The 12,451-nt window shown below is 39.7% G+C and overlaps 1 protein-coding gene across 1 annotated transcript in view; it reads right to left on the bottom strand.

Moving 5' to 3' along the window:
- LOC125141210 (trichohyalin-like) overlaps window positions 1–10,865 on the bottom strand; it is a gene marked incomplete at its 5' end in the record, with an annotated part of 75,990 nt that extends 65,125 nt beyond the window's left edge. Inside the window, 1 exon segment of the mRNA XM_047813605.1 lies at window positions 10,377–10,865. Coding sequence (XP_047669561.1) covers window positions 10,377–10,865 — 489 coding nt within the window.
- Window positions 10,866–12,451: the final 1,586 nt, after the last annotated feature.

Below are 12,451 nucleotides of genomic sequence, written 5' to 3'. Positions count from 1 at the left end.
GTCAAACTGGAGCTGGTAGATCTGTAGATGTCTCGGGATTCTCACAGAGTCGGCCTCGTCTCAGTGGAGGTCCAAAATCTTCATCGCACGGAAGACGATCGGATCGAAGATGTCTCGAAGCAACTTTACAGAACCTATACATAAAACAAAAGGTTAATATAAAGAATAATATAAAGATTAAAGATTATAAACATGGGTTTTATATTCTCAAACTTCCACTTTATGCTACAGCTTTTGGTCTTCCATTTCTGGCAGGTCCAACATTTCTAAGTGCCTTGTAATCTCTCTGTAGGAAATAAGACTAAAGGAAAGTGAAAATAGATAATATAGATACTTTAATGGTAGGAAGTTTTTATCCTAGTGAACATTTTAGATTTAAATCTCATAGCAGTCCATTTAAGAGCATCTTCTGTAACTCTTTCATCCTAGTTGATGGTTGTGGTGAACCAAGAGACTGTTTCAAGAAAACTCTCAAGGCTAGGATACACCCCGAATGGGCCGCACTGCACGTAAGCTGCACAAAAGTGCTCTTCACCCCATGGCACTGAAAAAACAGATACGCCGAACTGAAGACATGACGCCTCTCCAGCATGCAGGCCCCAGCCGCTCCTTTGTTTGACGCACCGCTCCAGCACTCCAGCACTGCCACCCACCAGCATTTCAGCACCGTGGCACCGACTCACCTCAATCCTGCTGCACTTCCATCACTTTCACTGCTTTCCATTACTAAATAAAAGAGCACTTAATTTTCCCACCACTTTCTGCCTCTGTGCCTCTGTTCCTGTGTCCCATCTCACTGCACTACAAGTACAAGTAATATAGGATATTTCACCAAGACTTAGGTTTCCACCCAACTCTAAGTGTGAGCACATGGAGAACATGAAATTCTACAGAAAGTAAGTTACTTGAGCAACTGATTGTACTGGGAGGTCTGGATATGTGTTGTGAGAAGTTCATTGTCTACGGGGAGCCTGTGTCTATCTCAGGCGTCATTGGGCATCAAGGCAGGATACACCCTGGACGGAGTGCCAACCCATCGCAGGGCACACACACTCTCATTCACTCACACACACACACACACACACTACGGACAATTTTCCAGAGATGCCAATCAACCTACCATGCATGTCTTTGGACCGGGGGAGGAAACCAGAGTACCCGGAGGAAACCCCAGAGGCACGGGGGAGGACATGCAAACTCCACACACACAAGGCGGAGGTGGGAATCGAACCCCCAGGCAAACGTGCTAACCACTAAGCGACCTTACCCCGCCCCCTAATCTTTATGTTTATGCTAAAAAAAACTGCTAAGACCATTGTGCTTGGATCTGAAGACATCAGGCAAAAGACCCAAAAATCTTAGTCCGGAGATTACGCAAAGAAAACCACAGGACTAGAAAACCTACATGAAGTTATTTGCTCAAAATATCATTGCAACGAAATCTAGCATATGCCTTAGAGGCTAACAATATCAGCTTGGCTGCCTTGTGTTAACCCCAAAGCAAATAGACATATGCTGTATATTTCCCCATTGTGTCTATAATAGTGGCTCCAATTTCCAAGTTCAAATTTCCAGCTGTAATTTCCTTATTTACTCTGTCTTCAAAACAGCTTGAATAGGTCAATAACACACTGCTGGCAATTCTTTATTGATTACACATTCATAAATCCCAGGCCGTTTAATCACATAAACTTTGCTGCCGGAGAACAAATTCTCCATCATCGCTCTCCTACAGACTGAGCAACTTCATGTAAGACATGCATGAAGCCATCACCAATGTTAGTCAGTAACTAAGTTTACCGGTCTAAGTTTAATAGTCAGTTCTGTCTTCACTTTGTCTCTATGTTAAGAACTTTGAGTCTATATCCGATCGTATTAGAGATGTTCTAACATCTGTTTGTTATAAATGTAACGTAAATGTAAACATCTCTGACACAGAGCAGGAATGTCATAGCGCCAAATTATATCTTTTTCTGTCACTATGGAATTTCGGCTCTCTGTTCGGAGATGTTCGAGTATCTCTAAATAAATAAATAATTAACTAACCATCATTATTAAATATTGTCTGCAACACATTTCTTCTCCCTCTTCACCTTTTAGCCATTTTCTCCTCTGCTAAAGAAACTCTTAATCCTCTTAAAAGTCCTCCTCACTACTCCTAACACTCATGAGCTTATGAGCTCTTTTTTACGGGTTAAGATGCTTCATGATTAACTTTTATCTTTGGATCGTCTCTTTAATTTTAAGAGGAAAGCTTTTTTTGTCACTAGGAACAACTACTTGAATAGATCCAGATCCATTACTCTTTATATCAGCATTAGTTCTAAATGAATAGGATCTGTTTTGCTTGAAGTGTTTATATATTTGTCGGCATAGCTTCAGCTTTGGGGCCTGAAGTTCTAAAGTAACAGAATTGCTAACAACCTAACCAGAGATTTCTTCCATGTTTTCCACTGCTTCATCTTCTCCATCTATACACTTCTTATTATTTTGCTGTGATCTTCCTTACTCTCCAGACCTGTTATTATTATTCATGCGGATCTTCTACGCTACCTCTGCTTGGATCTGCTGCACTTATGAATTAAATTCTAACGCTGCGGTTGGTTCCACATGGACAACTAGAATCTAGAAAAAGATTCACACCTCCCACCCAAAAGGTGTTTATGCCCAAGTCTCATGCTTGCTTCAGTAGATAATATCACCTGGATACTGTAGATTCATACCCGAGAACTGCTGCTGTATTCATAAGCATGGTTCTGTGCTCAAATCAGAACTCTTTCGACACACTTGGTTAATACGGTATACTGGTGAAGAAAAATTCCTTTGGGTCTGGCTGCGTTCAAGGATTCATCCTCATCCTCACTACTTTAGTACCTATTCCTCAATATACAGCAGCTCATATAGTAGTAACAGAAGAAGAGAAATTATTATTATTATTATTATTATTATTATTATTATTATTATTATTATTATTATTATTAATAATTTTTTTTTTTTTGGCCTATTGGATGTAAAACAGCTGTATAAAAAAGCAGACATATTTCTAAAACTATACACAGTGGTATCAGATTTTATTTAATTTTCTTATTTTTTTAAATGTATTTAAGAAAAATGAATAAAAATGGAGCATTCTGGAAGCATAACCAATTTTTATTTATTTATTTATTTATTTATTTATTTATTTATTTATTTATTTATTTTAAATGAAATTGATGATTGGGTTTCTTTTGTTATTTAAATGACCGTATTTTATTGATACGTGTACAATACGTCAAAATAAATAAATAAATAGAAATAAAACATAAGTGGCCGTAACACGTCGAGGAGATCGCTGACCTTTAAAAGAATTGTCGATTTCCATCATATAATTTGTGTCATGTAATGTTGCTCTCAGCGTGTTCACTTTGTCCTCTGTTCAGGAACGTGATCACTCACACACTTTCCTGCTATTGACGTGTGCATGAGCCGTCACCGTTTTATTACACGGCGGCGTTTCTTCTAGGACGCAGACAGAATGCCATTTCCCTAGACAACTTGTTAACTTTTAAGGGTTGATGTATTCAGGAGGCAGATCGGGACGAGGTCGATAGAAAAAGTGCAGGGAAAACAAAAGCAGGAGATTAAGTGTGTGTCAAACGGAGAATGAAGTGTGCAAGGGGAAAATATCGATCTGGATGGTCTGGGTCTGTGGCTTGGATCGGAGAAAATGAAGCACTAGTTAAGACTCAACTGCTACTGACACCCCCCCCCCCCCCACACACACACACACACATTCTAGAAAGCCATCTGTTTTCGTCTCACACTGTCGGTTTTGTCCTTACTTGTGTGAAGTATCAATAAAATCTTGTTCACTTAATTATTCTTTTTTTTTTAAACAAACTTTGAAATTAAAATGCACATTTTTATTCCACTTGAACTCTACTGAAATATTGCAGCTTGTTTATTTTATTATTTTTAGGAGCTTTTTTTTTTTTTTTGGCCTTAAATTATAGGATTGTAATTGAAAGACTCAAATGTATTCATGCAAATCATGTACTAATGTAAAGCCAAAACCCTGCATGTGGAGCTTCAGTAGTATTGTCATGAACCAGAGCTTTATCTGTGATCTATCTGTGATTTATCTGTGATCTCTCTCTCTCTCTCTCTCTCTCTCTCTCTCTCTCTCTCTCTCTCTCTCTCTCTCTCTCTCTCTCTCTCTCTCTCTCTCTCTCTCTCTCTCTCTCTCTCACAGTTGAGCCGTTATTGAGTTTTCTATCGAACCAAAGATTAACACTATGGATCAGTTCCTGTTAGAGAAAAGCAGATTTTTTTTTTTTTTTCCCAAAGTTTAAAAATATTTAAAGAATCTCACGGGTAAAAAATTACCCTAAAGTTTAATTGGTTTCACTGAAAGCTATGTAAAATATTTTAGACTTTATAGTCTGGTTACATGGTTATTCAACTAAAATGTGTGAAGGTCCAATTAAAAAATTCTTTACTTTGTACTTTACAAAAGTAGACGTCTCTGGTTAATTCATTAATACTAAAAGTGAAGGAAAAAAAAATATCTGTGGGGGAAGAAAAAAAAATCTCTCAATTTCTGAGCTAAAGGCACTAGCCGTTCTTGCAAAGTAAATGTCTATTTTAATATTTCTGCCAATCCCCCCCTCCCAAAAAAAAAAAAAAAAAAGCTGTTTTTAATAGTTTTTGACTGGTGAACTCTCTTCTTTTGAATATATTGTCTTCTGGTAAAGTAGGTTCCCGACTTTTGTGTACTATCTGCTTAACTCGCTTTGGTCTAGAGTAGTGTGATTTGAATTTTGCTATATTCTATACCAGGGGTCGGCAACCCACGGCTCCGGAGCCGCAAGTGGCTCTTTCGTCCCTCTGCTGCGGCTCCCTGTAGGTTTGGAAAATATAAATATTTTTTATAAATATTCCGACTTGTGAAATCACACAGAAGCAGACGCAGTTTTGGTTTGCTGTAGCCGGTAAGTTATGTTACAAAATGTTCCATAGTTGCCAAGTCTGGTAATATCGAACTGGTGATAAACATCGGAATATATTGTATTGTGGTAAAGTAATATCTCCTAAGGACAATAATATAAGACAAGACTGCATCGTATAAAAAAATCAATCAGCAAGTGCTTGGTTTTGTCTACTGAAATGAAAGAAACTTATGAGGAACTAATAACCTGTTCAGCCCTAGGACTGTTTTTGATTTTCTTGTTGATAATAATAATAATAATAATAATAATAATAATAATAATAATAATAATAATAATAATAATAATAATAATTGGTGGTTAATAATGTGTTTAATAATCAGAATCTTGTGTTTGTAACTTTTAGTGATCGATTGCTTGTGTCAGTTTTGTTGCTTACGCAATGTTTATGCATTTGTTCATGTTTTCGTCATTGTTGTTCTCTCTCTCTCTCTCTCTCTCTCTCTCTCTCTCTCTCTCTCTCTCTCTCTCTCTCTCTCTCTCTCTCTCTCTCTCTCTCTCTCTCTCTCTCTCTCTCTCAGTGGGAGTGTCAGACTCCAAGGCAGAAGAAGATAAAGATGAAGGCTGATGTTTTTTTTTTGTTGTTTGTTTCTTTTTAGTCTCAGTATCCCACATGTGCTACAGTTTTGCTGTATTTCATATTGCATTGGTAAACAGTGAATATCCCAAATTAGGGAAGTACTTGAGAAAGAGGAAGAGAAAAAAAAAATCTTGACAACACAAATAGAGGATGAAGTGTGTGATGCTATAAACAACGAGCTGGAGTTCAGAAGTGATTTGGGAAAATTGGATCTGGATTTCCACCAGGAAAGTTGAATAGAAGCTGATTGAATGTGTGAAAATGAGATGTTTGCTTTGTAATATTCATTCATCCTAATCAATGGAGGTTTAATGTGAATTCTACTGTGTACCCACGTCGTTCAGTAAAACTCCAGTGATTAACTGTACTAAAGTCTGCTGAGAATAAACAAATTGTATGAAATAAACCATGACATACAGACCGTATGTTCAGTTCCTGTGCTTATGACTAAAAATATGATGAAATGTTCTATTTAAAATCTTAAATGAAGCATATTAACCTAATTAAATGATCATTTCATGTACAGTACATTATCTATAAAAGCCTATCTGTATCACTTTATATGTATAAATAATATTATTTGTAAAGCATTGACATTGTCCTGTCAGTGTCCTTTGGCAATTTATTTTGGTGACCTCACTGATCGATATAATCAGGCTTAGTGGTTAGCACGTTCGCCTCACACCTCCAGGGTCGGGGTTCGATTCCCGCCTCCGCCTTGTATGTGTGGAGTTTGCATGTTCTCCCCGTGCCTCGGGGGTTTCCTCCGGGTACTCTGGTTTCCTCCCCCGGTCCAAAGACATGCATGGTAGGTTGATTGGCATCTCTGGAAAATTGTCCGTAGTGTGTGTGTGTGTGTGTGTGTGAGTTAATGAGAGTGTGTGTGTGTGTGTGCCCTGTGATGGGTTGGCACTCCGTCCAGGGTGTATCCTGCCTCAATGCCCGATGACGCCTGAGAGAGGCACAGGCTCCTCGTGACCCGAGAAGTTCGGATAAGCGGTAGAAAATGAATGAATGAATGAATGAATATAAACCATTGTGTACGTATTCACTCCAACTGAACTTTTCCACATTCTGTAGTATCAAAATCTGGAACTGAACCGGACATAGCTTGCTCTGATTATGATTATGATTTTCCCAAATCATTGACTTCCGTCACCTCAGGCAGAGTCACTGTACCATTTCCATTTCCATTCCCGAGCCGTATTCTTTCCATTTTTAAGAAGAAATTCAATAATGAAAGTGACTTACGGATAAGTATGGTGACCCATACTCATAATGAGTAGGACCAGTTTGGCGGGGTTCGGTGCCTTGCACCTCAGTCGTGGCCGGCCCAAGACTTGAACCCACAACCTTAGGGTCAGCAGTCAAACTTTCTATCCATTAGGCCATGACTTCCCCCTTGTTCTGCAGTATAGTCAAACTTTGTGATTTTTCGTTTTAGAACCACACCCTGATTGATAGTTTTCTAGAACTTTGCCCAGGAAAGCAGAGACACCATGTGTCACATGTGGCAGGGCATAAAGACGATCACAAACTACAAGACAGCTTCACCTCCCTGTAATAGTGATGCCTCCTTCCCAGATGTACTGAATGACTTCTAGGTGCAGAACAATGTATCAGCAAGGGAGACCATCCCTCCCCCAATGATCAGGTACTCAGTCTATCCACAGATGACTATGCAGAGTTAACCCAAGGAAGGCTGCTGGACCAGACAACATTCCTGGCAGGGTGTTCAGGGAATGTGCAGAACAGCTAGCGGATGTCTTTACTGACATCTTCAACTTCGACAATAAACACTTTGACACTTTCGTATGAATGCTGTTCATAGACTTTACTTCAGCATTTCAATACAATCATCCCTCAGCACATGATTGGGCTGCTGAGACTGAACACCTCCCTCTGCAACTGGATCCTGGACTTCCTGACTGGGAGACTTCAGTCAGTCTGTATCGGGAACAGCATCTCCAGCACCACCACACTGAGTACCGGAGCCCCTCAGGGCTGCGTGCTCAGCCCACTGCTGTTCACTTTGCTGACTCACGACCATATCATCAGGTCCGCCCATGACACGACCGTGTTGGATCTCATCAACAAGAACGACAAGTCAGTATACAGAGACGATCTGCAACAGATAACTACCTGGTGTAGAGCCAACAACCTGTCTCTGAATGTTGATAAAACCAAAGAGATGGTTCAGGACAGCACAGAGCAACCACTCTCTGCTGATCATCTGTAGAGATTGTCAAGAGCACCAACTTTCTTGGTGCTCATCTAGCCGAGAACTTCACCTGGTCACCCAACACCAGCTCCATCACCAAGAAAGACCAGCATTGTCTCTATGTCTTACAAAGACTAAGAAAAGCCCATCTCTTTGCCCCCCATTCTGACTATGTTTTACACAGGAACCATTGAGAGCAGCTGATCACTGTCTGGTTTGGGAACTGCACCGTCCTGGATTGCAAGACCCTGTAGCAGATAGTGAGGACAGCTGAAAAGATCATCGGGGTCTCTCTTCCCTCTATCACTTACATGTACACCACACGCTGCATACGCAAAGCCAACAGCATTGTGGATGACACCACACACCCCTCACACACACTCTTCACCTTCCTGCCGTCTGGAAAAAGTTACCGAAGCATTCGGGCCCACACGACCAGACTGTGTAACAGTTTCTTTCAACAAGCCATCAGACTCCTCAATAACTGAACTGAACTGTACCGAGAACAATTCACACACACACACACACACACACACACACACACACACACACACACACACACACACACACACACACACACACACACACACACACACACACACATGCATGCTGTCCCAAATGCAGGGATAACAAAGTAAAGACCTATTTTATTAACAAAGACACTCAAAATAATAAATACACAATAACAAAAACCAAAACCAGGGGTCTCAAGTTTTTAAGACAGGCAAGCGTGACACCTCCAACCTACTGGCTATTGTGTAGCCTCTTTTTTTGATTGGCTGATAAGTGTCAGGCTCAACTAAGAATTCCAGGAGAGATGTGCTTGATTCCTGCCCCGTTCCATAGAGACACCGGTACGTTTTGGGTGCTGCGGTATATTAAATATTTAATAAATAGTCAAAAAGTTTTTCTGTGTGAGAAATACGATGTGTGGCCGAAGAGCGTGACAAAGACCCAAATGCGTGACTGTCACTCTCAATGCGTGACACTTGACAGCCCTGAAAAAACACTGACACCGACAAAAGAGTGAGGACTCATAAAATAATTACATAAATACAAATGATGATTAAACCAATAATAAACAGGTGAGTGAGACAAGACATGTGACAGAAAACACTACCGGAAACCGCTCTAATGTTTCAGCAGAGACTGTCCAAGCAGAAGTTCTCACACACACACACACACACACACATGCACAATCAACTGGATCACAATCACAATGGACTGCAAATGACCCACACCAAATACACACTCTTCCGATTTACATCCATGTCTACAGCACCATCATATAAAACTGTTTACATGCTGTTTTGCACACAGTTTTTGCTCTTTGCACATGCTGTCTCACATTTCAGTTGATTGCTACAGTAATTTGCTCAATACGTTACAATATCTCATGTAACTCCTGCTATAAAACTGTGTTCATTCCAGTATTTCTGCACATGTAATATTGATGAACATACAGTATTTACACTGCTCAGCTCTGTTCTTGTGTATTGTCTTCTGTGTATTGTCTTTGTTGTTGTTGTTGTAATGTCTTGTATTTTTTATTTGCACTGTCTTTTTGTCTTGTCCTGCACTGTTTGCACCAGGTCACACAGACACACTTTATGTATCTAGGACAACTTACTAAGTCCTTATAGCTCTGTCTTTGTTCTATGTAGCACCCTGGTCCTGGAGAAATGTTGTCTCATGTCAGCGTGTACTGCAACAGCTATATATGATTGAAATAACAATAAAAGTTTATTGACTTGACTTGTATTATTATTATTATTATTATTATTATTATTATTATTATTATTATTATTATTATTATTATTATTATTATTTTTGCCTTTGTTGTCTAACAAACTTCAGGTTCTTCCAGGAACACATGTATTTCTATTAAGGTCACATGACACACATTGCATCTCCATTAAACTAATGATGTGATTTTTGATGCCAACTGGTAGCGCTGGAGTTAATTAAGGGGTTTCACATGAACTGGGGAGAATATTTATGCAATCATAAAGTGTTTATTTTCAGAAGTGATGTTGATTTCTACACAAAAAGTATTATGGGCCATTTTGTGAAGCAAAATTGAATTGAATTCCAATTCCAATTCAATTCCAGTTTACATGTGTTTAGGAAAATAGATGGTGTCAGTGGGTGTATTTACTTATAATAGTCTCTGATTGAAGAGAACATCAAACCTCATTTATTACAACAGAATGCTGCAGCAGTGCAGACACTGATACTGCCATTAACTCCATTTACACTCAGAGGCACATGGCATGAGAACAGGATGAATTTCACTAAAATCTCTAATAAATATATTTGTCTATCTTAACTACTGAAGAAGAAGAAGAAGAAGAAGAAGAAGAAGAAGAAGAAGAAGAAGGAGGAGGAGGAGAAGATGAAGAAAAGAAGAAGAAAAAGGAGGAGGAGGAGGAGGAGGAAGGGGAGGGGAGATGAAGAAAAGAAAAAGAAGGAGGAGGATGAGGAGGAGATAATAGCGATAATAAGGAGTATGAGGAGGAGTGATGAGAAAATAAGTGTAGTATATGTTCCTTTTCTTTTCTCTTCCTCCCCTCCCCATCACTCCCCCTGCTTCTTCTTCTTCTTCTTCTTCTTCTTCTTTCTTCTTCTTCTTTCCTCTTTTTCTTTTTCTTCTCCCTCCCCTCCTCCTCTCCTTCCTCTTTTTCTTCTTCTTTCTTCCTTCCTCCCTCCTCCTCCTCTTTTCTTTTTTTTCTTCTTCTTCTTCCTTTTCTTTTTCTCTTCACCCCTCCCCTCCTTCTTCTTCTTTTTTTCTTTTTCTCTCCCTCCCCCTCCTCTCCTCCTCCTCCCTCCTCCTCCTCCTTCCTCCTCCTTCTTTTTTCTTTTTCCCTTTTCTTTTTCTTCTCCCCTCCTTCTTCTTCTTCTCTTCTTCTTCTTCTTCTTCTTTTTTTCTTCTTTTTTTGCCTCTTTTGTTTTTTCCGCCCCCCCCTCCTTTTTCTTCTTTTTCTCTCCCTCCCCTCCTCCTCCTCCGCCTCCTCCTCCTCCTCCTCCTCCTCCTCCTCCGCCTCTCCTTCTTCTTTCTTTCTTCTTTCTTCTTCCTTTTCTCTTTTCTTCCCCACCCTCCCCCTCCTCCTCCTCCGTCTTCGTCTTCTTCTTCTTTTCTCTTTTTCTCTCCCTCCCCTCCTCCTCCTCCTCATCCTCCTCCTCCTACATAGCCAGCAGAAGAAGAAGAAGAAGAAGAAGAAGAAGAAGAATTGTGGCATACACAATGGACATCCTACCAAGTCAGCAGTATGAAGTCCAGTAGGATTGTTGGCCCACTAGTCAATACCAGTTATATATGTATTGGGCTGTTTTGCATACACAAAGATCGAAGGTCTCGCTTTAGAGTTTTACTGTTGTTGAAGAGGACTGTGGGGATCATAACAAAGCCTCATCTTGTGCATCTTGAAGAAATCCATGATGGGAATCTGAGGCATGTTTTTTATTACATTACTGTCGTCTTCTAGAAGCTGATCGCTTTTCAGCTTCCGTTTCTGACTTGGTCACAGTCGAATAAAGGTTTAAGGTTAAGTGACTTCAGTTCAGTTACAGACCCTAAAATGCCATAGAATATAAACACAAAATAACGAGTGCATGTTTTATGTGTGTACATGTAACTGATGAAATAATGAAGATTTTCATTAGACTAGAAATATGTTTCCTCTGACTAATTTATACACATATTCGCTGTAGCACAAGTTTAATTCAGAGTGAAGTAAATCAAATTTTAGGTAGTAATTTAATCAAATTGCATTGACACCAATCTTTGTTTTGCATTTTTTTTTTGCATAGAGATGTTCTGAATTCCATATTCATTAAGGCAAATGTGTAAAACTGCCAAGGCTGATTTGAAATGTTCAGTCCTCCGTAGACCCTGATGGCATATCAGCTTACATGTTTAAAGCCATCTAAATCACAGACATGATTTTTGTAGACCATTTTATAGTCATATACTTTTATATACCGTCGTTTCTAACTAGTTACATATATATTTACATTTTTTTTTTACATTTTACATTTACAGCATTTGGCAGATGCCCTTATCCAGAGCGACGTACATAAGTGCTTAAATCTCTAACATTGAATACATTAATGCTGGTTCACTAGGTTACATACTTAAGATACCATGAGTTTAAAACATTGTTCAAGTTACAATGAAAAAGTGTCAAAGATTTATTTATTTTTTTTAATGCAAAAGATAAGGAAAGACGTGCTAGTTGAAATGTTTCCTGAATAAGTTGGTCTTCAACCGCCGCTTGACAATAACCAGTGACTCGGCTGTCCGGACCTCTAGGGGAAGTTCATTCCACCACCTTGGTGCCAGAACAGAGAAGAGTCTTGTAGTGTACTTGCCTCTTACCCTGAGAGATGGTGGAACCAGTCGAGCAGTGCTGGTAGATCTGAGGGTGCGGGGTGCAGTGCGAGGAGTGATGAGGGCTTTGAGGTAAGAGGGAGCTGGTCTGTTTTTGGCTTTGTAGGCCAGCATCAGTGTTTTGAATCTGATGCGTGCAGCTACCGGAAGCCAGTGGAGGGATCGCAGCAGCGGGGTGGTATACGAGAACTTTGGCAGGTTGAAAATAAGCCGAGCAGCTGCATTTTGGATCATTTGCAGAGGACGAATTACATAATTTGTACATAAGTAGACCT

Source organism: Tachysurus fulvidraco, chromosome 5 (genome assembly GCF_022655615.1).
Source record: "Tachysurus fulvidraco isolate hzauxx_2018 chromosome 5, HZAU_PFXX_2.0, whole genome shotgun sequence".
In the NCBI taxonomy this organism is placed as follows: domain Eukaryota; kingdom Metazoa; phylum Chordata; class Actinopteri; order Siluriformes; family Bagridae; genus Tachysurus; species Tachysurus fulvidraco.
This window is presented reverse-complemented; position numbering and strand designations above follow the sequence as displayed.